Source organism: Urocampus carinirostris, chromosome 2 (assembly GCF_059441175.1).
Source record: "Urocampus carinirostris isolate Australia breed hairy pipefish chromosome 2, RoL_Ucar_1.0, whole genome shotgun sequence".
In the NCBI taxonomy this organism is placed as follows: Eukaryota; Metazoa; Chordata; class Actinopteri; order Syngnathiformes; family Syngnathidae; genus Urocampus; species Urocampus carinirostris.
The window spans coordinates 27,898,990-27,926,508 of NC_142350.1; the positions used below are offsets into that span (position 1 = coordinate 27,898,990).

At 39.8% G+C, this 27,519-nt stretch overlaps 1 protein-coding gene across 4 annotated transcripts in view; it reads right to left on the reverse strand.

Annotated features, from left to right (window-relative positions):
- The window catches only part of fhod3b (formin homology 2 domain containing 3b), a 167,018-nt gene that overhangs the window by 73,444 nt on the left and 66,055 nt on the right, over window positions 1-27,519 (reverse strand). For all 4 annotated transcript variants that reach the window (XM_088326107.1, XM_088326106.1, XM_088326108.1 and 1 more), the window contains exons 4-5: window positions 25,414-25,481; window positions 19,147-19,252 (exon numbers count right to left, since the gene is read on the reverse strand). In XM_088326107.1, coding sequence (XP_088182233.1) covers window positions 19,147-19,252; window positions 25,414-25,481 — 174 coding nt within the window. The remainder of the gene's footprint in view (window positions 1-19,146; window positions 19,253-25,413; window positions 25,482-27,519) is intronic.

The window sequence follows — 27,519 nt, forward strand, 5'->3', positions numbered from 1 at the left end:
TGACTCGAGTATAGAAAGCCGCACATTAAGATTTTTTTTGTTTCTAAAAAAATTGCTGCCAACATCAACATCTCATGCAATAACATTAGCATTTAAATACTTAAAAAAAATCAAACCAGATTTGATGTGACACTCCAAGGTAAACATGTGATAAAGACTTAAAAGATAAAGATTAAAAGAAGAATCTTAGGATAGATGGGTAATATTTACAGTGTAGTGGTTATAGACCGGCCTAACTTGTATGTGCATTAGAAAATGACATTACATTAGCAGTAACATTCTGCAAAAAATGAGAAGAAATGAAATATGAATGACTGTTGTCCTATACAGTCAAGTTGTAGGCGCTAGCGATAGCAGTTAATTTTGCAGCGGCTAGAACAGTATGGTGTGTTTTTTTAGGTCATTAAACCAAAATTAAATGAATGCTGCTAGCCAAATATTTTTTTCCCCCATTTTATTTCATTGTTTTATTTATTGGTCAGTTACAAGGTTTATAATGACTACATTTTCAGCTGGTGTTGAGTTAATAAGATGCTAATCTTAATCTACATTTATATATAATTCCCGTAGTGTGTGTGTGTATGCGTTCGTATGTGGCTTTTAGGCTCAATAAAGGTTGAACCGATGAAAATGAACACAGTTGTACTTTAGGCCCCTGGGAATGTCTTGAGCTAGGTTGTGTCAAGGCACCCCAAATAAATACCAACAAAATAGATAAACATATGCCTTCGTTGTAGAAACCCATGGCCCAACCCAACAAGGCAGGCTAGGCTGTACAGGGTGGGCTATCGCGCTCTTTCCAATTGGGCGAGGTTATGAACCACTGTTACCTCCCAATAAACGGTCACACCTGAGACATATCTGCCTTTTACCCAGGGATCAGTGTTTAAGGACAGCTTCCCAAAGAGAAGGAATCACAAAGCAGAGGAAGAAAGAGCACCAGTGCTTCCAAAACTCTGGGGTAAATGGCCAGTGGCTAAATCTTTTTTAGAAAAGTATGAGCGGAATCCGGTTTTGTTTAGAGTGAAGAGAAGTCAGGACTGGATGGAACCCTGAACTTTCGGGGAGCGCTAGAAGATTCGATTTTAACCCTTTGCTGTCTCTGCCAGCTACCACTGGAAGCCTACTTCCGATTGGAGAATAACTTTTGTTTTTTGGACCTCGTCCCCCATTTCCCTGAACAAGTCTGTAAGAGTCAATAAAACTAATTTTGTTCAAACCTGGAAGCCTGTCTTTTGGTTGTGTTTTCAAGTGTAAAACCCTGCGTTGATTTGCCACATCGTGTACAAACGTCTATGGAGGTGCATGTGGACCTTTAGCACTCCTGAGTGGCTCCCTGGTGCCTTTTCAACAAATCCCGGCCCAAGGAGATTGCCAGGCAACTCTGGACCATTATGCCTGTTGATTTTTAATGGTTGATAAATATAAATCTAATAAGTCCCTTGAGACTTTTTGTGATCAGGGGTTTACAAATAACAATTACTTGCATTGACCTTTGTGTATTTTTACACAATATATTGCAAAGGTAAGTGGGAAAACTAAGAAAAAATTGCAAGACAACAAAAAAAAACCAAGGATTTTATTTTTTGCCAAAATTTACCCAGTCCTAAAAATTGCAAAATGACATTTTGTCTACAAAAACCTTACATAATGTACTTCAAATAAAACACCCCAGAAATCTGGATGAAATGGACCCAAGTCATGGACCAGTCATTTTTGACCTGATTTGGGGTTATTTTTTACTTTACTGTTTTGGCTCAGTTAAATGTCCTGCTTGAAAAGACATTAGAGCAAAACAGTTTTCCACACAGTTGCCAGTACAGTAAAGAGATGATGCATGTTCACTTTTTAAGTGAAACATACTTTTGCAAGCATCTGAGGGTTGAAGGCCAAATACATTCCCAAATGACAACAAAAATCTTCAAATCTAGTAGTATGGACTACTACCTGTTTAAGCACATGGCTAGTCTGTGAGGTTTCAGCTTAAGTGGAGTGGCAGTAACTGGGATGATTGAACCCAAAACAAAGTCAAAGGGTCAAGGTTTCCTTTAAAGGTTGCTGAGTCAAAAGCTTTTGAGACTTGAACACGCTAATTGAGTTGCCAGAGCACGGCGTGTGGAGTCACTTTGGAGAAAAACCATACAAGGGGCTAAACGTCACCAATGAAGGTGAGGGATTGCAGGATAGACAAGACATACGACACTCTTTTTGCTCGATCGTGTAGTCGCAAGTGGACGAGAACACATTAAGTACGTATACGACATGCTTGAAAGCAGTAAAGAAACATTCTGCATCTCTAACAAAGGGCTTCTTCACTGTGCATGTGTCGTTCATATTTGGTTTCACTCCCACACATTTCCTTTATTATACCCTTAAGATTGCATCTTTGGCCTTTCATCTCCTCCAGTTTCTCATTGGAACATGCCGAGAAAGGGGAAGACTCGGAGAAATAAGTAGACTTGGGGAGTTCTACAAGATGGATACCCATACCAAATACCTACACCATTATTACATACATTTCCCTTTTCCTCTGAACAAAAAACGACTACTCTTTCCAATTGAATCCAAAAATATTTCTCCTTTATAGTCCATTTATTTAATGACAATTTCACAGATGCCTTAACTACTAGGGTCGTTGAGGGACCAGTTTATTTGGCGTTTCCTGGGTAAGTACTGCCTGGCAGCGCCCGTCCCTCTCTAGGGTGTTTTTTTGGGTAGGGTTTGCTCTCCACATGAAATAGATTTCCATGGTTAGCAGTAGCAGAAATAATCCACTTGATCAACATCTGGTGGGTTATTATTATTTTAAATAGACCATGAATCTATTTTTTTTAGCCATTAATACTAAAGTTTTATATTTTTTGACATAGAAAATTACTATAATAGTATTTAAATTGAGATATCATTTAAGAACGGTGTTTGAAGATGGCAGCCCGCATAGATGCAGCGGCTCACAGCTCGTCAGTTTTTCTATTTATTACTATTCTCTTGTCTATTTTGCTTTCTTTGCTGGACACATGCTTGACCAATAATACCTATAGTGGCGAGGAACTTATAAATTTGGGTCTGAGTCTACCTTATGACTTTTTGGCAATTTTTATGCCACCTTTGATATCCCGCAAGAAATAAAAAGGGTTATGAAAGTGAACTCCGTGGGTGGCCAACCCTCTCACGAGGCGAAGGAGACCGCAAACAAAAGCGGGGCTGTCGCTCGGGCCATGGTGCTAAGCTAAGGGAGCTACATCGGTGGGACTGCAAAACTTATTTTGGAAACGGCAGAGAAGGGCATGATGATGATGTAATTGTGCCTAAGTCTACCAATATTTCTTCATCGATCTCACCTGTCAACCGACGCCTGAGACGCAACGTGGCCAAACGGAGACATCTTGTGGCGATTTCTACAAATACTTTAGCTAAGTTAAAAGATTCAGCACAGCTGAAATTTGGCTTTTTAAATATTAGATCGCTTGCTCCGAAACCTTTATTTGTTAATGATCTTCTTATGTCTGATCATTATTTTGTTAAATTTGAGGTGCTGGCTAAATGTTGTATCAAAGAAGCTAAAGGATTCAGCGGCCGCAAAACTTGCCTGAGTACAAATTCTAACCCCTCTGATCTTCTTCAAGGGACAGTTGCCTCATTTCCTTTATATAAAGGTTCTATTGACTCACTGATGAATGATTTTAATGCTTTGGGGGGCGGCAGTAGCTCAGGAGGTAGAGCGATCGTTTTAGGATTAAGGGATCCCAGTTCGAATCCCGGCTTGTCCGTGTTACATGCCGAAGTGTCCTTGGGTAAGACACTGAACCCCTAATACCCCAAATAAGCAGGTTAGCGCCTTACATGGCCGCACAGATCACGGCCGCTATTGGGAAATGTGAAGCACAATGTAAAGCGCTTTGGGAAGTCATTGACTTGAAAAGCGCAATAGAAATGCTGATCATTTCATTTCATTACTCTGGCCAGTCGGTGCCCTGTATTCCGTAACGCCCCTATGGCTTAAATCATGAGGCAAAAGACGCACGCGTTTGTTTACTGAAAAAACTAGATCACTAAAAATAGACTGCAGGAAATCTGGACGAAAATGGCACGCTACCAAGCTTGAGGTTTTCCGTCAAACCTGGTGTGACAGCTTGTTAAAGTATAAGGCAGCCTTTGCCTCTGCAAAATCAGCCTATTTTTTGAAGGTGATTGCGGCACAGAAGAATAAACCGAAAATCCTCTCCGACACTGCAATATGGGTAACGAGGCAACAGATGATTCCAGATAGTTCTACCCATTCAGCCCATGACCTCATGGTCTTCTTTAATAAGAAGATTCAACACATAAGAGATTTCTAAAGACCATGTAAATATGTCACATGTCAAAGGTCTCAAAATTATAAATGCGTGACAAATGCGTTTGGAAATCTGTCACTTGATAATCTTACACAGGTGGTGAGTACGGCCAAACAAACTACTTGCCTATTTGACCCGCTTCCAGATTCGCTGATTAAAGGTCTTTTTGGGGTCCTTGGACCTTCAGTTAGCTTATATTTGATTTTAAGATTCCGTTACTATTATACAAAATAATTCATGGACTTGCTCCCTCATATCTTTCAGATTTAATTTCCCCCTATGATCCGGTCCGGAGTCTTCGCTCTGAAAATGCTGGTCTACTAGTGATCCCAAGAGCCAAGAAAGGATCCGCAAGTTTGAGAGCATTCTCCATTTGGGCCCCGGTGCTGTGGAATGTTCTGCCCCCTAATATTACAATCTGCAACCTCAGCGGCACTGTTTAAATTTAGGCTTAAAACACACCTATATCCTATAGCTTATGAATGACCTATATTTCATGTATACAATATCCGTGTATTATTTGTTATTGCAACATCCGTTGCAGCCTGGTCATCCTGGAAGGGGGATTACCTTATGTGCGGTCCCTTCTCAAGGTTTCTTCATTTTCTTAATGTGGCGGTTTTTGAGTTTTTCCTTTCTAGGTTTTAGATCAGGGGATGGTGTAGAAATAGTATGTAGTTTGCAATAATCTGCGATCTGTACAGCCCTTGTGAATAAGGGCGATACAAATGAACATGACTTAACTCGACATAAATTGGATTTTATCCCAGACCCCCTATTATTATTTATTATTATTATTATTATTATTATTATTATTATTTAAGGCACCTATTTCAAGATGGCGACTGCGCATGGATACATGCTTGCGGCGAGCTCTCCAGCTAATCTTCTATTTATTGCCGTTCTCTTGTCTTTTTTGCTTTCACTTTTGGACACATGTGTGGCCAAAAACACTTACAGTAGGGACGAACTTATTCGGTTGGGTGGGCGTCTAAATTTCGATTATTCGGGCACTTTTTATACCGCCCATGATATACCGAGCGAACTTCAAAGAGACCCGGCATCCTTGTGGACAGCTATTCCTCTTAAAAAACGGCGGCGGCGGCCCCGTAAAGAAAGAAAACAGAAACGTGGTTGCCGTGCAGGTAGATGTGTGAAGCGTGTGAAGTCCAAGCAGCAAGATGGACGCGAGGATGTAACTAATTCCACCATTCATTCCTCGCCGGACAACCGACGCTTTGAACTCAGCGCTCACGAGCGGCCACAACGCCGGGAGCTTTTGAAGATCTCGACAAAGACTACAAAGAGTTCAGCTAAGTCAAATGATTCAGCAAAGCTGAAATTTGGTCTGTTAAATATTAGATCGCTTGCTCCAAAAGCTTTACTTGTTGATAACATTATTCGTGATTATAAACTTAACTGTATGGGTCTTTGTGAAACGTGGTTACGCCCGGATGAGCACTTAGCGCTAAATTATGCCTCTCCCCCAGACTACGAGAGTAGTCATATAGCACGCACGCTGAAAAGAGGTGGTGGTGTTGCGCTAATCTCTGAAAAATCGCTCAAATTTAATACACGTACCTCTAATAATTACAAAACGTTTGAGGCTCTTGTGATGCGGTCCCCTCAATTGTCAATTGATGTAATAACTATCTATCGTGCACCTGGGCCATACACAACTTTCTTAGACGAATTTGCTGAACTTTTGTCTGAACTAGTAACCTATGCAGACAAAATTATAATTATGGGAGACTTTAACATTCATATGAACTCCCCACACAGTTCACTTACTATTGCGTTTAGTTCTCTAATTGATGCATTTGGTTTTACTCAACTGGTTGACTTGCCAACCCATAAAAATGGGAACACGCTAGACTTGATTCTGACTCGAGGAGTTTTAACCTCAAACATTATGGTGCTACCGTGTACTACTGTTATCTCTGATCATTATTTAGTGACATTTGAGGTGCTAACTAAATGTAAAGTTAATAAAGCTGAGGGATCTAGCGGACGCAATATAAGCACTGGCACAGTTTCTGAGCTCTTTGAACTCCTTCCTGGAGCAGTTGCGTCCTTTCCTAAATACAATGGCTCGATTGACTCACTCATGAATGAGTTCAATACCACCCTGACTAGTGTGCTGGATTCAATAGCGCCCATAAAACTAAAATCACGTCCTAAAAGACGCACACCTTGGTTTACTGAGGAAACTAGAACCCTTAAAAAAGAATGCAGGAAATGGGAGAGAAAATGGCGCGCTACCAAGCTTGAGGTTTTCCATCAAACCTGGTGTGACAGCTTGTTAAAGTATAAAGCGGCCCTTGCCTCTGCAAAATCGGCCTACCTTTCGAAGGTGATTGCGTCTCAAAAGAACAACCCCAAAGCCCTTTTTGACACTGTAGCATCGCTTACAAGGCAACAGCCTATCGCAGACAGTTCGACACACTCTGCTCAGGACTTAATGGTCTTCTTCACTAAGAAGATTCAATGCATACAGGAAGAAATTGCAAAAGATATTGTTAGTACCACACGTATTAAAGGACTGAAATTTACAGATGCACGACAGGGTGGCTGCCCTGGGAAAATGGCCGGTTTTAGTGAACTGTCACTTGATGATCTCAAACAAGTGGTGAATGCGGCCAAACCGAAAACTTGCCAGTTCGACCCGCTCCCAGGTTCACTTATTAAAAGTCTTTTTAGCGTCCTTGGGCCTTCAGTTCTAAATATTATAAATACATCACTCTCCTCAGGTGTAGTTCCAGCAGCTTTTAAGTCCGCCGTTATTAAACCCACACTGAAACGACCCAACCTTGATCCAGAAATATTAAGTAATTACAGACCTGTGTCAAACCTACCTTTCCTCTCTAAAGTACTCGAAAGAGTAGTGGCACAGCAGCTGAATGCTTTCATATCGGAGAATAACCTTTTTGAATCCATGCAATCAGGATTCAGGGCTAACCACTCTACTGAGACAGCTCTGATCAAGGTAACAAATGATCTCCTAATGTCAATGGATTCTGGCGCTTCATCACTTTTGCTGCTGCTGGATCTTAGTGCTGCTTTTGACACAGTGCGCCACAATATCCTACTAGAACGGTTGGAAAAATGGATTGGTCTCTCAGGAGCTGTCCTCTCGTGGTTCAAATCCTACCTCTCAGATAGGACACACTGTGTTAAATATGGTGAAACGACATCTGAGCCCTTTAATGTTACCTGCGGTGTTCCGCAGGGTTCAGTGCTCGGCCCCCTACTTTTCAACATTTACATGCTTCCGTTAGGTGATATTATTCGCAAGTACAATATCAGCTTCCATTGCTATGCAGACGACACTCAACTATATCTTCCGTTGGAGGAATCTTCCACACTAAACTGTGGAAATTTGGAGGCCTGTCTCACTGAGATAAAAGAGTGGATGTCACTCAACTTCTTGCGTCTTAACTCTGAAAAGACTGAAATGTTAGTCATTGGTCCTTCTAAATGCCGGGACTTATTCTCAAAAACTGCTGTGAACATTGACAAATGTCACATCACACAGAGTGACTCAGTTAAAAATTTAGGTGTCATATTTGACCCTGAACTATCCTTTGAGATGCATGTAAAACAAATTACTAGAACTGCCTTCTTCCATCTTCGCAACATTGCTAAAATCCGTTCAATACTGTCTCAGTCTGATGCGGAAACATTAATTCATGCATTTGTTACCTCCCGTCTCGATTACTGCAATGCACTACTCTCCGGTCTCCCGAAGTCCAGAATCAAGTCTCTTCAGCTAGTACAAAATGCCGCAGCGAGGCTCTTAACCAGGACAAAAAAGTACGATCACATAACACCGATTTTGGCTAACCTGCATTGGCTCCCAGTTAGCCAAAGATGTGACTTCAAAGTTCTCTTAGTATTGTACAAAATCATACATGGACTTGCTCCCTCTTATCTTTCAGATCTGATCTGCCACTATGTCCCGGGCCGAAGCCTACGATCTGAGAGTGCTGGTCTTCTGATGATCCCGAGAGCAAAGAAGTCTTCTGCTGGTTCGAGAGCGTTCTCCATCCGGGCACCGGTGCTGTGGAATGCTCTTCCCCCTGAGATTCGATCTGCAACCTCAGTGGAAATGTTTAAATCTAAACTTAAAACTCACTTCTACTCCATTGCATACGAATAACCTACTCCTCTTGTCGGTTGAAAATAGTTTGTGTAATATAGTGTAACAATCTGTGAAGCCCTTTGAGACTCTTCGTGATTTAGGGCTATACAAATAAAAATGACTTGACTTGACTTGACTTAATTGTATACTACTGTAATATACGCTTAAATCAACAAGTTTTCCTGATTATCCAGCAGCTTAAACATTTCTAACTTGTAAACGCAGCCTTTGCACATGCGTTATTAGTCATTTTGGTTGTCAATTGCTTTAAGGCTCTAAAAGCATAAGTCCGTTTTTGGTTTTGAAAGGTTTTTAATCCTTTGCATAATTTCCTTATAAAATACAGTACAAATTTTCAAACGTTTCAATTCTTTAATTTCCCTTTCTTTAATTCCAGGTTCTTGATCGATAAATGGCCACTAGATCCCAGTAAATAATGGTTTATTACTATGAAGAGCAATACCTTAAAAAATGTATCAGTACCCGGCATCCGTAGAAATCACGCACATGTTTTAAAGTCTGGCCTCTCGGGAAAACCCAGTCTCTGTAACATAGCCAGTGGACATGATGCAGTATTTCCAACTACTTGTTCCAGCAACACGTTGTGACAATCACACCTGGGCTTTCACTTCATTTTCACCAAATGGTCAAAGCAACAAGGAATGAATTTGGCTTCGCTCTGATAGCTTATGGCACCATTCCCATGCATACCGTTGTTAGTTCATTAAAAATGCATGAGTACTGTTACGTCGAAAAATTGTAGACACATTACATTCCTTCCTGTCTTGTGAATAAGACTAAAATAAATTAAGTCACTCAAGATATGTTTACAATACTAACAACAAATTACAAGCATTCCCCTTGGAAGCAATCCCACTGGTAACTTAAGTGCTTTCCCAGGCTTCTTTGCCATGCTTTCATGCTTTTCTGGACGGATTCACCCGGGATCGTCTGCAGCGCTGCCATCAAGACCATCTTGATGTTGTCTACATCTTCAAAACAAGGCCATTCATGACCCCCTTGAGTTTGAAGGAAAAATTCAAAGAACAAGGTTGAAGGAAAGGAAAAGGTTATTCCAGTTCATCGATGCTCTTTTTACCAAGGGACCGTCAGAAGCTTGATGAGTTTTGAGCAGTCACATTGCCGTTGTAACGCACTCCAGTTGTTTTTAAAATTTCCATTATTTACCATACGAAAAACTGTTTTCAATTGGACGTTAGTGTTTATTGCCTTGCTTCAAAAATGGCTGAAATCACACTGAAAACCACAGCTCCCTAACCACTAGGGTTGTAGGGAGACCATTTCCTGTGGTGTGTCTTGGGCAAGTACTTCCCCCCAAAAAACTATTCATGAGGCCACCACACAGTACGCAACAATAGGCCATTGATTCACTAGTTTTACATCTTGTCATAATCACATCAATAAGAAAAGCTGACCACCAAAATACTCGTGCCAAACAAACAAAGAAACGGAGGGAAGGATACAAAAACACAAAAAGAAGCACTAGTGTTACAAGATTGACAGGTCTCAAAGCTGCAGCATGTAATCCAATGTGCAGCATAACACAGCATGTAATGGCTTATGTTGCTTCCAAAAGGCTTTTCAAGCATGACATGTAGCACTACCCTTTATGCTCACTGACTTTTGAAAAGGTAGAAAAGAACAATTTTCTACATTCCTGTAGATTAAAAATGTCAAGATTGGTTACTATGTGAGTTTAATCATAAAAACAGTGCAGAGGCAGAAATAGCAGAGTTGGTGTCAGTGAAAACATAGATCATGCTAGGGACTGTCCACGGAGACTGTTTCAGAAAAAGTGCTAATTGCTTCAAGTTGGCTGGAATTGGTTGGTCTGTCTGTTACTGCTACCCAATCTGTTTTCTTTTTCTGTCCAATTGACCGACCTAAAAGGGCCTTTCTCTTGCAGCAAGTTCAACTAATGCTATGAATTTTCCCAATACTTTTACATTAATTGTATTTTTTTGAGTACTAATTAAAATATCTTTGGAACAACGTTCTTTTTAAAAAATGCACTTGGTTTAAACAGATGAGCTTGGAAGAATATGACAATAACTTACAACATACTGATGTCAAACTTTATTTAGGTCATATTTTTAAATGGATTAACCATTTTAGGTAAAACACATCGTCAAGGAAAAATATAGTAAAAATGTTAAAAATAACAAGATACTACAGTAAATTTTCTTGATGCCAAGAGCCAAGAAGAGAACCGCAGGTTCGAGAGCATTCTCCATTCGGGCCCTGGTGCAGTGGAATGCTCTTCCCCCTGAGATTCGATCTACAACCTCAGCGGCACTGTTTAAATCTAGACTTAAAAGACACTTATATTCTATAGCTTATGAATGACCTATATTTCATGTATACAATATGTGTGTATTATTTGTTATTGCAACATCCATTGCAGCCTGGTCATCCTGGAAGGGGGATTACCTTATGTGCGGTCCCTTCTCAAGGTTTCTTCATTTTCCTCAAGCTGAGGTTTTTGGGTTTTTCCTTGTCCTCATGTAGGTTTTAGATCAGGGGATGGTGTAATAATAGTCTTTGGTTTGCAATAATCTGTGGTCTGTGCAGCCCTTTGAAACTCCTTGTTATTAAGGGCTAAATAAATAAACATGACTTTACTTGTGTTATTTTTCATGTTTTATTATTTGTTTTACATGATTTAGAAAAAGGAAACACTAAAATATGTTGCAACTTGAAATTAGCAATATCATCTGATCTATCACATTCCTTTTAATAGAAAAAACTAATACAAAATGCATGTGTGATCATTTTAAAACTATTTTATTCTTACTTTACTGATTTTTAAAATTCAGTAAGATAAGAAAGATAACCCAATAAAATACCACTCTTTTACATATCCATAGTCGCATGGGACCTTTTTGAAAATATTTATAAAGTATTTGTAAAAGTATAGTAAAGTAAAGTAAAGTATAAACATATACAGGGATACCGTGTTATATGACCTTAAGTCGTTCCATGATCGTGATCTTAGCTCGAATTGCTTGCGTTTTCCAGATATGAAATGATTAAAAATTAATTGGTCTGGTCCTGGTCTCCCAAAAGCATTCAAGTTAACCTTAAATAGCTAGAACACATCCTCCTGTTCACTAAAAACGTCCAAATGGTTATTAACAAAAAATAAAGTAAAAAGATCAATAAGATGATATTTACGAAATAAAATGCGAGTTTATGATGAACACTTACTATGGAGACAGTCACCATGTGGGAGAAGTGACGGGGATAGAGAGACAGTTGATGATACGTAAGCACTTCCTGTAAACTTAAAATTAAAGTTATTGTAACTTTAAATGGAATTTACAGCACTTTTGTTGCCTGGAGTAGTGTGTTCAGCTAATTAATTATTCATGTATTCAAGTATTACTCCCTCTAACGAAGCTTTAATAACGCTGGTCAGTTGTGTGAGTGACCTTGCATCATAGCTGAGCACAAAGTAGCCAAAGCAAAGACAAAAAAGGAACCACAGAAAAAGTGACCTCATTCCCATTTGTAACGATGGGGTAATGAAGGCTGCAGCAAGTGAAATCCCAGGTTGGAAACCCTCAGAGCCAGGTGTGAGCAGGGGCCCCTGAGAAGGGACTGGACCCTGAAGTAACCCACATCACAACATTAACCGGTCACAGACACCTTCAGGGCAACACAACTGAGAAAGGGGATGAGAGGGGGGAGCCTGATGTGGGTTTTGATGGCTTTTTTCCAATTTGTGGAGTCTGGGAACCTGTTCTTGTTATATGTATGTTCACTTGCTGCAAGTGTGAATACTTTTTTCCATCTTCCAAGAGAATTTTATTGATTCATGAGGGAGCTTTCAAAGCACTCATGACAGAAAGCTCAAGGCTGACTTCTCTAACTCGTGAAACTGGCTTAAACTTGAAAGACATCCCAATAAAAATAAAAGAAAAATGGTCAGTGTTTTTACCCTTAAGGGCTGTTTAAACTACACACATATTTTTTGGAAGAAGAAGATAGATCTTTTGTTGTTTTAATCATTGTTTAACAGCTATTAGGGACTAAATTGAAAAAACCCAGGCCAAATTAAAACCAGATCATTGCCATTAATGGTTAAATAAGTCAAAGATCTGTCAAGCCCACTGCAGCTGGTATGGAAGCAAAGTGCAGAAACACTGATTAGTATTCAAACAGGGTTTGTTACACAGGAAGTCAGGTAGCGGAGAAACAATTGTGGTCCAAGATGCTGGTGAGCGGTTGGTGTTCCAGTAAACCAAAATAGCAAAGGTGAATGTTCAAGAATTCATCAGGCGGTACTAGTGATATGGAATGCCAGGATATGTTATCCTTGAATAAAAATAGGCTGAGACATGAGTGCTTAGGGTGTGACATTTGAGAAAATGAATTAGCACAGAGCCAAGGAGACAGAGTTATTTGATAGTGACGAGGGAGAGTCATGATAAGAGGGAAATCATGGCAAAATACTTAAAAAATCTACTAAGAACATACTCGAGGCGGTTCGGATCTAAGGTGCCGAAGCGCTGCTTTGTATTCGGGCAAGGTTTGGTAAACAGGAAAACAGGTAGCCGGCAAGAAAGGAGTTGGTGTTACCGTAAACCCAAACAGCAAAGGCAGCAGCCCAAGAATTTATCAGGGGGTACTCCAATGATCAGGGAACCCAGGCAAGGGTTCGATTCAGTGGAAAAACAAGAAGCCAAAACAAGAGGGCTCGATAATTGACATAAAAGTAGGTCCTGGCGATAAAGAGATAATGATAACAACCACCATATAATTCTTGCCACAATAAATAATAAAAATGCTCGAGAAAAGTTGATAATTTAAACAGTAATTACCACCCGACCACCGGAGAAAATGGGGCACTAATGCAAGGAAAAGATAAGTTCCAATTGTTCAGGAGACGAATAAGGTGACGGGGAAGAGCCAATAACTTTGCAGGATTAGTGGTTCACTCAGTGGACATCAACACGGCCAAAATGAGCAATAAATTGACGAACGATGAAAACCCAGGATAACCAATCGAAGCATGCTGAAATGTTCATCAACAGGAGAGATCACTATCTTTAGTTGTTTGGAAGTATTTTGACTACTCAGTGTTCTCGTTTGCCCTAGACGCATCATTTTTGCCGGGGACGCATAGTCTCAAATCAACGTGCGTCCCCAGGACGTAACTTTTTTGACACAAATTTGTCATTATTACCCGATTACTTTTATTTTTAACAAAGATTTACCGCACTCCAAACTTTTCGTCAGGCAGATCCGCCATTGTTGTTTTAGTCTCGCGGTTCGAGTTTTCGTCTGCACGCAGATCTCGGCAAACGAGATCTCATTGCTTCGAGATTACGTCATTGTTGTGGTGGTTGTTGTCGAGTAAAGGTTAAGTATGACTCAGAAAAACAGTTAGTATTAGGTGAAAATCTACACAAAATTGGTAATTTCTTCAGTGTCAGTAATAAGTCGAAACATAATGCAGAATGAAATAAAATGAAATAATCTGCATTTATATAGCGCGTTTCAAGTCAATGACTTCCCAAAGCGCTTTTCAATGTACTCCACATTTCCCAATAGCGGCCTTGCAGCAACGTAAGGCGCTAATCTGCTTTTTGGGGGTATTAGGGGTTCAATGTCTTCCGACACTTCGACAAGTAACACGGACGAGCCGGGATTCGAACTGGGATCCCTTCATCCCAAGACAAGCGCGCTTTATATTACCAATTAACTGTGATGATTAGAACTGAATGAAAATATAGATTAATATAATTATTTTAGCAATATTATTTTGTATAATGTACATATAGGGCAGCACGGCGGCGCAGTGGTTAGCGCTTGTGAGGCACAGTTCATGTCATGGGAACCTGTCGTGGGTTCAAATCCAGCTCCAGACATCCTGTGCGGAGTTTGTATGTTCTCCCCGTGCTTGCGTGGGTTTCCTCCGGGCACTCCGGTTTCCTCCCACGTTCCAAAAACATGCATTTCAGGTGAATTGGCCGGTCCAAATTGTCCCTAGGTGTGAATGAGCGAATGAGTTGTCTGTCCCTGTGTGCTCTGCGATTGGCTGGCAACCAGGCCATCTCCATTGCCCGGAGATGGCTGGGATGGGCTCCAGCCCCACCGCGACCCTAATGAATATATATAGATTCATATTATATATTTGTCGCCGATTTACAATTTCAACCTCAATAACACTTAATTTTGGGGACCCATAGATTTTTGAGCATGCGAGTCACCATCACTTTTAAGACGTAAAATGAACACTGACTACTTACGAGTTTGTTTAAAAAAACAAAAGACAAACAAACAAACAAAAAAAATGAGCTGAGACATGCTCTGCCATCTTTGCTGTCAGCATGTGTTAACCAAGACGGGCAACAGGACAAACTTATTCCACCATTTAAAACAGTTTTGCCCGCTAGCATACGCTGCAGGAACAATTCAGACCCAATTAAGTGCTAGCGGATATTTAACAAGCACCGGGCCAGTGAGCAAGGAGCTTCTTGCGTATACCTGCACCCAGCTCCCTCTCTGGGAAGGTATTCATTTGTTTAATGGTCGTCATATTTGTGAAATGCTGTGTAATAGTTTGTCACATTGTGTCTTTTTTTCAGACATTAAAACAGCTTCCACGCAGGGGCAAAAACTAGACTTAAAATGTAAGTGGGAAAAAAGTTGTCATAATCATCACAATAATATAAGATAGACCAAAAAATATATATATACTTTATTGTAATAAAAACACACTAATCCAGTGCCAAGAAGAGGGTGTTTGAATAGTGATGAGGGAGAATCGTAATATGAGGAAAATCAAAACAAGTGACAGCTGGTCTGAAAAGGAAAATTTAAGCGAGTGACCAAAAACATATGTTTAAGAGGAATAGAAAAGTAGGAGAGAGAGAGTGGTAGATAGAGAGCGAACCTACAGAGAAACTGGAACTTTAGTACAAGATTGTGACAAGGTCCATTTAAATGGGCTGGCACTGAACCGTCAATGACAGCAAATCAGTTTAAATGCATCTTTGTTGTCTATTACTTTCAGTGGGACAAAAAGAGTTTTGAAAGAACACTGTTGTTTCCTGCAACATTGTACAATCCTATTGAGGGCTTCAACAGGCCCGGTTCCGCATTTCGTGTATGGACTGCATTTATGTACAGACGCTCCCCTATTTACAACCATTCGACTTACGTAAAATGGTAGATACAGAAGATTATTTCAGGACGCCGAAAAATATCCGGACATTGCTTTAAGTTAGATTTTGCATTGTGTGCACCTTTTTCAAAGTACAGGACCTTACTGTAGTGCTTTTTTTTCGCTGCTACCGGCAAGTGGCGCTGGGAGAGGTCACCCAGCATCCACCCAGAAGTAGAAAAATCCGCTTCCTCTTCCTAGTTTGTGTGTAAGTATTCCATACTGTCTATGTCTATAATATAAGAACTGTGACATTTTTATTGTTTAGTATCTCGTGCATCCATTCGATATGGTTGGTGTAAAGTGCAAAGAAGAGGCGAGCCGTTTCTTTTGAAATTAAAGTGGAAAAAGAAAGCTTGATGCGGTTAAGAAAAATAGTCTGTGTAATAGTGTAATAATCTGTGAAGCCCTTTGAGACGCTTCGTGATTTAGGGCTATACAAATAAAAATGACTTGACTTGACTTGACTTGACTTAAGAAAATGGTCAGAACGCTTTTTTTGGCCACTTTTTACCACGGAGGAGGACCTCTTGAAGCGCATCTTCCAAAAGTAAGTTAAGCTCAACTTTATTTATCTTTATAGAGTATATTATTTTTTGAAATGTTTCTTTTTAGTACAAAACAATGCAGGTTACTTATACAAGCCTTAAACATACTTATACAAACCTTAAACATACAAAATATAGCACCAAATTTAACTTCTGACCGTTCGTGAGTAGGGCAGCTTTTCAAGTCACTGACAACCTCCCAAAATGCTGTACAATGTGCTTCACACTTACCCATTCTCACACACACACTCCAACACCGATATTTACTCATCAACTGAGCAACAAGAGATCTACGCACACCAATGTGTGCCCCTGCTCACGCTGTACTCACGACAGAGGGAACACATAGTCCAAGGTTAGTCAAGAGAAACAAAATGAGGAATTAAAACAGGTTAAAGGTTCTTGTGGGAGGGTGGTGACGTTTCTCAAAGTGATTTTGAAACATGAGGGGGAGCAAATAAGCGATAAGACTATTTTAATCAGACATGGGAGTGAAATGATATAAGAAGTGGTCTAATGATTCATCACCCGGTGACACAAACATCTTCCCTTACGCTGCATGGTCCAAATAAAACCTCCTCCTACTCCTGTACAAATCAATCTGTGAAGGGAATGAGGGGGAAAAAAGAACACTAAAGTTGGAGGCTAACATAATGCAAGCAGGGGTTATGTCGATGTTTATGACCTGCAAAAAGGGGAGTAACATGGGTTATTTGTCCTTGACTTCCAGGCGAGGTCAACTCTTAGTTAGGGGCAATGACACATTTTTAGAGAATAAACATAAAGGGGCCCAAGAATGAATGTAGCTTAACTTAAAGTTGAATTTGGTTTCAAGGTGAGGTTCATTTAAACACAAAAGTGGCTCATAAAGATCCACTTTAAAGGATCTCGTTCAAACGTCACAGTTCAAATACGTAGTAACAGGGTTCTCATGCACCTTTTTCATGGCCAAATTCAAGCACTTTTTAAGGACTCTCAAAGGCAATTTTTCCAATTCTTCCAGTATCATGATGAGAAGAAATCCGGTGTAAATTATGTATTTTGAAGACCTAGAAATAGGTCAGCGACATAAATCTTGCATGTGCATTTACGGTATATAGATTTTTAGATCTTGAGTAAATCACAAATCCTCTATTGGGTAGAATGACACTAATATGTAGCTTAAATTTTCACTTGCACAAAGTTTTTCCGTAACTACTTACCAATGGGAAACGCTACGTTCATTTTTAGCATGGGCCATAATAAATGTCCATATTTGATGCTTAATCCTTGCACTAGTAGACCTACTGTCCTGTCGCTCCCCTACTTACGACCTTTCGACTTACGATAAACAGTAGATATGAAAGATTTTTTGGGGATGTCGAAAAATATCCGGACATTGCTGTAAATTAGATTTTGTATTGTGTGGACCTTTTTTCGAGTACAGAGCTTTACTGTAGTGGTTCTTTCCGCCGCTACCGGCGTGTGGCGCTGTTAGAGGTCACCCAGCATCTACCCGGAAGGAAAAAAGTCAGCTTCCTCTTCCAAGTTTGTGTGTAAACATACTGTACTGTATCACCAGCATGCTAAGAACTTTGACATTTTTATTGTTTAATATCTCATGCATCCATTCAACATGGTTGGTGTAAAGTGTAAACAAGAGTCGAGCCGTTTCTTTTGAAACGAAAGTGGAATAAAAAAGCTTGATGCGGTTGAGAAAATGGTTGGATTGCTATTTTTCGTCCACTCTCCACCATAGAGGAGGACCTCTTGAAGCCCATCTTCCAAAAACAAGTTAAACTCAACTTTATTTATCTTTATAGAAGATATTATTTTATGAAATGTTTATTTTTTAGTACAAAACAATAAAGGTTACTTATACAAGCCGTAAACTTAATTACATAAAACTTCAATATACATTCCATACAAAATATAGCACCAAAGCAATTACGAACAAATCTCGTTCATAAGTGGGGCAGTGCCTGTAATATACACCTGTCCTCTTGGACATCGCCAGCTGAAAAAATGGAATGGCAAAGCAAAGCCACCAGAAAACAGTTTTGGCGTCATTTTGACGCAGACTTGTTGTAAAATATGGAAACATTTTCCAAGCATTTACAAGAACTTCACGCAACATTCGAGCATTACAAATCAAGCATTTTCAATATTTGAAGCAGCAATAAGAACCCTGTAGTAAAAAGGTAGGGCATGTTTATTTTTTTCACCTGAAAATTCTAGGTCATTTTCTATGAGAATCACCTGTGAGTAAAAATTAAAAGAAAATAAGTCTTTAACGTAATAATTTTACCCAGAACATGTTATTAAAGTCATGCACATTCCTTTATGCAACATTAAATTTCAACACAAGTAGTTTTTGTGTCACTCTTCATTTATTAGTTCATTTGCCATTTGACTTTAACTATGCACGCTGCACGGCTCTACTTTAATAAATGGGTCGTTTCCAGCTTTGTAAATTCCTGGAATTTTGCACCCTTCATTTAGATCACATAAAAGTCACATAAATCAACCTGTGGTGGGTGCAATTTCAATAATTGCAGATTCGGCTAAACACAACATATGCAAAAAAGGACCTAAAGAAAAGAAACGCAAAAAAGAGCGGTTTCTTATGAGAAATTTAAGCCTGTGTGACTTGATAGCAGGCCGTAAAATGTCATTAACCTTGCAGCGGGTGGGTCCAGCACTACCCGGCTTCCCCCCTTCACAACCAGGGCTGATAAATTAAGCAGCCCCTAAACTCGGCATCATGTTGCCGTGTATGCTTTTTTTTCCACATGAAAAAGTCATATACTCGAAGTATCAATTTACACAGTAAGAACGTGCTTCCAGACAGGTTTACGGACAGACAAGTGTTTGGGGATTGATTGGTGAAGTCCTCCTTCAGACCTAAAACCATAAGTGTGACAAAGTAATACAACACTGTGTGGTCACCTCTGAGGATGTAATTCTGGTAGTTCTGGTCAGCCTCAGCACCCACTTTGATCAGACAAGTCAGCCCCTCGGCCACCACAAACTCATGCACCAGATCCTTGTCGTCCTGTAGAGAAGTAGACAAATAAAAATCACTCAGTAACTTTATATAGCATTGGAGCATTGGAATTGGCAGTTTTGGGCATAACGTTTAGCATCAACGAACACAAAACCCCTCAAAAAGCCGCAACATATATCAGGTTCCGTACACCTTTTGAAAGGCCGAATTCAAGCACTATTAAGGACTTTCAAAGACAATTGTCCATTTTCCCCAGTACCATTAAAAGAGGAATGTCGATAGATCCATAGCCCTGTTGTTTGATAGATAGATAGATAGATAGATAGATAGATAGATACTTTGTTCATCCCCGAAGGGAAATTCGAGGTCACTGCGTGCTGCATGGAGAATAAAAGGTCCAGAAAATCTGACAAATCCCAAGCCAAATATTAAACCAGCAGTTACCCTTCAGCTAATGGGGCATAGAAAATGAAACTGAGTTTCTGTGCACCATTTTATTTGTGTTTTTTGACATCTGTTTGGTTTGTGTTGTACCATTTTTTGTTCTTTTCCTTACTGAAAACATTGAGTGACTGTAGAGAAAGGAAAGTCTTTTCATTTTAAGTTAATTTTCAAGCAGACTTGTTTTATCTTTCTTTATTTAATGCGTGGTCTAAAGAGTCAAACTGCCGAGAAATACGGCAACAATTTCAAGCATTAACGAGCCATTCACACAAAATTCAAGCACTTTTCAAAAATTCAAAACACAAAATTCAAGATTTTTTAAGGATTTCAAGAAACCGTACAAACTCTGATACAGGTTTTCAGTTTTGTGCTCTTGTTTAGGGTGGTAATTGCCCCGGAGAAGAAGCTGTGTCTAATCTTGTTTCATACAATGTTTGACAAAATTGATATCTATGACAATAACCATGTAATAAAGACTTTAAAGGGCGGCAGTAGCTCAGGAGGTAGAGCGATCGTTTTAGGATTAAGGGATCCCAGTTCGAATCCCGGCTTGTCCGTGTTACATGACGAAGTGTCCTTGGGTAAGACATTGAACCCCCAATTACGCCCAATAAGCAGGTTAGCGCCTTACATGGCTGCACAGATCACGGCTGTTATTGGGAAATGTGAAGAACAGTGTAAAGCGCTTTGGGAAGTCATTGACTTGAAAAGCGCTATATAAATGCAGATCATTTCATTTCAGTTTTCAGTTGCACTACACTATACAGTGATATTTAATGTTAAAAAAATTACACACTGTCCCTTTAAAACAAGCAAAAAATATCAGAATATTCCTGTATTTACTACAAAAGAAATTTTCAATTATGAACAATTGGGAATTTTTAAAGGAGAGCAAACTTATCTTTAAACAGAACAAGATTACTTTTAAATGTACCACAGAACTCAAAAAGCCTGGTTCCTACACTAAGAAGGATGCTAGTTTGTAAAGAATTTCTTTCTCCATTGTGATTTCAAATATAGTTGTTGAAACTAGGGCTCCAAAAAACAGTTGATAAAATTGATTAAAATCGCTTAATAAAATTGGTTAAAATCATATAATTAAAGTGTTGAACCTCTTGATGCCTGGACGAGCGCTTTACCTCCTGAGCTACTGCCACCCCATATACATATATAAATATAAAAAACAATCAACATATTTATCGATTATTAAAAAAATTGTGAGTTGAAGACCTAGTTTAATCAATAGAATTTTAGCTTTGGCAGATATATATTCATACGAATACTCTTTGGTTAAGACATCTCAATAGTACCAATTTGGTTAAGACTTACATGGACAAAAGGAATCAGTTAGAGTTAACAAATATATTTGTAAACTTGAAAAATATATTCATCAGCCAAGTCTTTAAACCATCTGCAGCAGTACTGGTATCAGAGCGAGTGAACATATGGAGGAAACGCATTTCAACACCTTGTAGGAGCCATCTCGTCTATCAGGCGCTAAACACAGACTATGCGGCAATAGGTGAGTGCTAGAAAATTTGTGGAATATCTACCCTTGTACCCTTTATAAATTTACACAGAATTAAGAAGTTGAAAAGCTAAATAGCAAGTGCTACCCTTAGCTGATTATGTTAATAATGGACCCATGTGGGGAAGGTGGGAACTGGAGTCAAGGGCGCTTAAAGAGAGGGATGGACTTATTTACTAAAGAAGGTACCAAGTAGCAAACAAACATAGGTTCACTAAACAAGGACATGCCCAAACCAGAAACACAGACCGAAACTGGAAGTTGAAAATGCACATAGCAAAGTAACAAAGAAACCAGGGGTGGTAGTGGAAGTGAAATTGATACAATGACCCAACAACTTTCAATATCAAAATGCCATTTTATAAGGTTCTGGATAATTCAGCAGAGGTGTGTGGCGAGATCAAACCCCGATTGGGTCCCTCTGGTGAACGTAAGTATGTTAAACCCTAACAGATTAAAAATACAATAAATAAAGACAGGCATAAACAAATGTATTTGTGAATAAAATCTATATTCATTTATTTATTAGAGCATGTTTATCATTGATTTAAGATCAACAATGATACTTCTGGTGGAAATAGCAGTGACTCCAAAATTATATATACAAAATTCATCATGAAATGTTTATCGAACAAAGTGTCAGATCCTTGCATATTATTGTGTATCTTATTTCTTTCCACAATAAAAACAACAAAAACCTACCCAAAATGATGCAGACAGAGTCAAGTCAAGTCAAGTCATTTTATTTGTATAGCCCTTAATCACAAAGAGTCTCAAAGGGCTTTGAGTGCTTCGAGACCTTTGAAAAAGTGGAAAAACAACCTTATCATGCACATCAAGCCACACAAAGATAAATACTTTATTACCTCATAAAGCAAATCAGGCTGAGGCACAACTAGTAATTATAGATTTTTAAACAAAAAAAGAACCTTTATTCTTTATCAATGCATTTCGGGGCATAAAGGATAGATTAAAGCAAACTAAAGTTGTATGCTTTATTCAAATTATAATCAAAATTGTCTATAATTTTGTCTTAATAACAACTTAGTGAACATTTTTTTCAATGAGATTGGACAAGGCACTCTGGGATAATATTGATGAACCAAATTTTACAACTGAATTAAATATACAATTGTTATTGAAATGAATTATGATAATTAAGACTGTATATTTCTCCATAATATGCATCTTATGAAATAACAATATTTGTAATTTACATAATTGACCTTGCAGCACAGCGGATGGTTGGTTCTTCCATCTTCGTAACATTGCTAAAATCCGTTCAATACTGTCTCAGTCTGATGCGGAAATTATAATTCATGCGTTTGTTACCTCCCGTCTCGATTACTGTAATGCACTACTCTCTGGTCTCCCGAAGTCTAGAATCAAGTCACTTCAGCTGGTACAAAATGCCGCAGCGAGGCTTTTAACTAGGACAAAAAAGTACGATCACATAACACCGATTTTGGCTAACCTGCATTGGCTCCCAGTTAGCCATAGATGTGATTTCAAGGTTCTCTTAGTATTGTACAAAATCATACATGGACTTGCTCCCTCTTATCTTTCAGATCTGATTTGCCCCTACGTCCCGGTCCGAAGCCTACGATCTGAGAGTGCCGGTCTTCTGGTGATCCCAAGAGCAAAGAAGTGTTCTGCTGGTTCGAGAGCGTTCTCCATCCGGGCACCGGTGCTGTGGAATGCTCTTCCCCCTGAGATCCGATCTGCAACCTCAGTGGAAATGTTTAAATCTAAACTTAAAACTCACTTCTACTCCATAGCATATGAATAACCTACTCTTCTCGTCGTCTGAAAAATAGTCTGTGTAATATAGTGTAATAATCTGTGAAGCCCTTTGAGACTCTTCGTGATTTAGGGCTATACAAATAAAAATGACTTGACTTGACTTGGTTCGCACGCAGCCCCATAGTGTGGCTGTCCAGAGTCCAATTCTAGCCACCGGCCAGGCTCCAAGTGCGGATTCTGCATGTTCTTCCTGTGTATATATGGGTTTCCTCCAGGCACTCTCCTTTCCTCCCACTCTCCAAAAACATGCATGGCAGGTCAATGGCAGTTTCAAACTGTCCCTAGGTGTGAATGAGCGAGTGGGTTTTCTGTCTCTGTGTGCCCTGCGACTGGCTGGCAACCAGTTGAGGGTGTCCCATGTCCACTGCCTAAAGGTGGCTGGGATGGGCTCCTGCACCCCCCGCAACCCTAGTATGGACACAAAAATGGATGGATGGATGGATAATTGACCTAATTTAAAGAAGTGCCTTCCAATTTAAAAATAAAAAAACAAACATTTGATGGTACATTTAAAGCTAATAGCATGTGCTGCCTGAAATGCTAAAGGTCCTAGGTTTGAGACTGGTGGAATTATATGTTGGTGGAAATATATGTTGGCCTGGAGAGAGACGGGCGCCACCAGGCTGTACTTGCACAAAACACACCATAAGAAATGGTGCCCCTACAGCTCTAGTTCCATCCACAAACACATCCATCCACACATCCAACCATCAAACCAAGCAACCGAGCAACCAACCAACCGTTTAGGTTATATAGATATATGTAGATTCTTTTTTCCTTCTTTTTTGGTGAAATGTTATAATTTATATGTATTTCATTTAATTGATGGTTAGATACTAGAAATTCTGATCCTCCATACAAAACAATTCAGTTTGCCGAAATTGACTAATGCTAACTACATAATAATATTTAACTATTTATTGCAACACAAGCAAAGCTTTCTCCTCATATTTCAGCTTGATAAAATAACTGTAAATAACAGGAATGACATTGAATTATCACTTTACATTTCAATACAATTTCAACATGCTAGAGATAAAGGTTAAAAACTGATTGCAGCAAGATAAAAACTGATTTAAAACATTGAGTTAAAAAGCAATACAATAAACCTAGTAGGCCATTCATAAAAAGGAAAAGTCTTGAGGTTTATTTTTCAACTGTTGTTGGCAATTTCCTCCCCAATGACAAAACCACCTGCAACTCTCACCTGTCAGTAACATTATTATTTAAAGCTTAGCTGGAGCTCGCTCTGATAAAGGTCGCCATTCAGACGGGAGCGCGGGAGACAGGAGCCTAACACTGTGGGGCCATCAGGGGGCCCCTACCCTCCCCTAGAGAGGATTCAACTACTTCCATAACAGCTTTACCATAGAACACGATTGTTACCAGCACTGTGGTAGTGCAACAAACCAGCTGCTGAAAGGGTTCGTGCACCTTTTACATGACCAAATTCAAGCACTTTTTAAGGACTTAAAAAGCCATTTTTCTCCAGTGCGTTAAGAAGAGAAATGCAACGCCAAACAAAAGAACGGGAGCTTAAACCTCAGTTTTCAACACTAACTTTAGCCCCAACCTTATTTCTGAACCCTAAAATTGATTTAAAACCCAAACTTACAGCCCAAACCGTAGCTCCTAACCCAAGTCCTATACCTAAGCCTAGCAGTGCAACTCGCCCTGACCCTGTTTGGAACCAAAACCCTAACTCGTAACCCTAATTGGGATCCCGACATTTACTTTAGAACCCCAATATGGAGCTCAAATACAAGATCCTAACCCTACACCTGACTCCCGTACACCTGACTGTTGCCGCAACACTATCTCCAATTTCAGAACCCTCGATACAGTTTGATATCCTCATAAGCTCGGTAGCCTAGACGGTAGGGCGCCTGCTCCGAGACTGGAAGGTCGCTGGTTCAAGCCTCGGCCGAGTCATACCTAAGACTTGCAACATTGGTACTCATTGCCTCCCTGCTTGGCGCTCGGCATTAAGGGTTGGAATTTAAGGGTTTGGTCACCTAATGACTCCTAACACAGCAGTTGGGTCTAAAATGGCAGCGCCCTGTTTGACTGCGGCTGCATCGGCTCGCTACAGTTTAACTGTACTGGTCAGGTGTATTGACATTTTGTTCTGTGTGCATGGTTACAAAGAATGACAAAAATAAATAAATAAATAAATAAATAAATATTCTATAAGGAGACTGAAGCTTAATTTCCAACCCTAGCCATTTTCCTGTTTTGAAACCATAAAATAAGTTTAAATCTATTTTTTTAAACCCAAACCCTACCTTCTAACCGTCACCTTCCCTAAAAATATGGCAAGTATTTACCTAAATTTCAAGCAGTTTTTAAACCTTGAATACACAACATTAAAAATCTAGCATTTTAAAGGATTTTAAGCATCCGTACAAACTCTGTGCTGAGAAGGACGACTTACCTGAAAGATTTGCTTGAGTGAAAAAAGGGCTCTCCTCAGCTCCCTTCCAGTGGAGTTGTAGAGTTTTTCTGCACAAAGGCAAATTATATAAATCAGTCACACATGTATGATCCTCCTATGATGTTGTCACAAAGCAAGCGATGTATGAACAAGACAAATTTGGTTCATCCGACCCTGAGCGAACCGCGGTTTATGTGTGCTACGAATAGCAAAGAACTCCATTGTGTTCTACGACTTTTCAATGGCAGCACTTATTCCTCACATGTGAAAAATATGCCGGCAGACAAAAAGCCGGGAGAAGAGCAGACACCACATCTGCACAGAGTTAGCGGGCAGTTTTCCTGCTGACAATGCTGAATCCGCAGCCTGCTTTTATGCAAAGAAGTGGCGGAAACGCCACAGCGTCCTCTCGTTAATCAGTTATGGAAACATGTTGAAAACTGCGTGGGTCTTCCTAATAGTTGTTAACGTTTCCTGCAACAACTTTAGGTCATCTGTCACCGGAGAGTGGCGGTATTGAGCGCGTTCTGAGACATCCTATCGGTGAGCTTAGTCGCTTGCTGACTCAGCGCAAGTCCTGCTGCAGATACAGAAGATAATGTGACCACTACTCTCTTTATTTACTTAGTACTTTCATAAATAATAAATATTTTTTTTTGTCTTCTTCAGCAAGGATCAGAGACGTCTGCCAGCCAGTCTGCCTGAAACACATAGCGTAGTTTAGGGTTTCTCAACCTTATGGACCGACCAATTAACCTGACATGCATTTTTTTGGAATGTGGGAGGAAACCGGAGTGCCCGGAGAAAACCCACACAAGCACGGGGAGGACATGCAAACTCCACACAGGAGGTTCGATCATCCAATGTCACCTTTTAAAATTAAAAATTTTATAAAACATTTATGAATCATTTTCTGCAAATATTATGTCAGTTTCAAATGTCTGTGCTGTAAAAGCCGGCGGTATTATAAATTATATTATAATTAAACATACTGTTCAGTGTCATTTTATAAAATTTTTGGTTAGTGGTGTGCCGCAAGATTTTTCCAATGTAAAAAATATGCCCTGGCTCAAAAAGGTTGAAAAACACTGATCTAGTAGATCATTTAGCAAATTTTAACACTGCCCCCAGTGGTCCGATACAAGTGACTCTTCTTTACAGCTGCTCATCCCATTACCAAGTGTGAGAAACACATCAATTGGTGAATGCACTCGGGATTGGTAGCAAAAAGGTCGCCATTCATTATTGTTGCTGGCCGTGACAGAGAGTGAGTAAATCCCTTTATGAACAGAGGGAGAAAGCGAAAGGTTGTATATCAGCCGCCAGCTCTGCGGGTACACACAAGCCTACTTCCAGACGTTGCAGCAGACAGAATAAGATGACCAAGATGTTGATGTCTTTAGGGTGCCTTCCCAACAGCACATTGCATTTTCCTACAGCGCTGCAATGAAATGATCTGCATTTATATAGCGCTTTTCAAGTCAATGACTTCCCAAAGCGCTTTACAATGTGCTCCACATTTCCCAATAGCGGCCTTGTATTGCAGCCATGTAAGACGCTAACCTGCTTATTGGGGGTATTAGGGGTTCAGTGTCTTACCCAAGGACACTTCCACATGTAACACGGACGAGCTGGGATTCCAACTGGGATCCCTTGATCCCAAGACAAGCGCTCTACCTCCTGAGCTACTGCCGCCCCGCTGCACTGGTTCTTCGGGCAACATTGAAACACTGCATATATGTAAAAAGGTGGCATAATGTCAACAGGAAGAGATTTCAATATCCACCAGAAGAATATAATCCCCACTTGGTTGCTTGGATATTGGTAGTAAGTGAGCTCTACTTTGTTAAGAGCAGTAGTGGATCATTGGTGTTAAGTTCGTGTTAAGTTTAGACTTTAGTAGACACTCAAAATAAGGAGAGAACATATCAATGGATTTTGATCTTGTAAGTACACCAGGGAGAGAAGACCACCTCTCAAGATCAAGATCTCCTCCTAAGCAGTTCTGGTCCCACACACCCTTCTCTCCAGTAAACATTCACCCGCCCCCACCCCTCCCTTGTGTCCTGCATTTGTGTCTGTCCGACACCACGTGACACTTAGGTT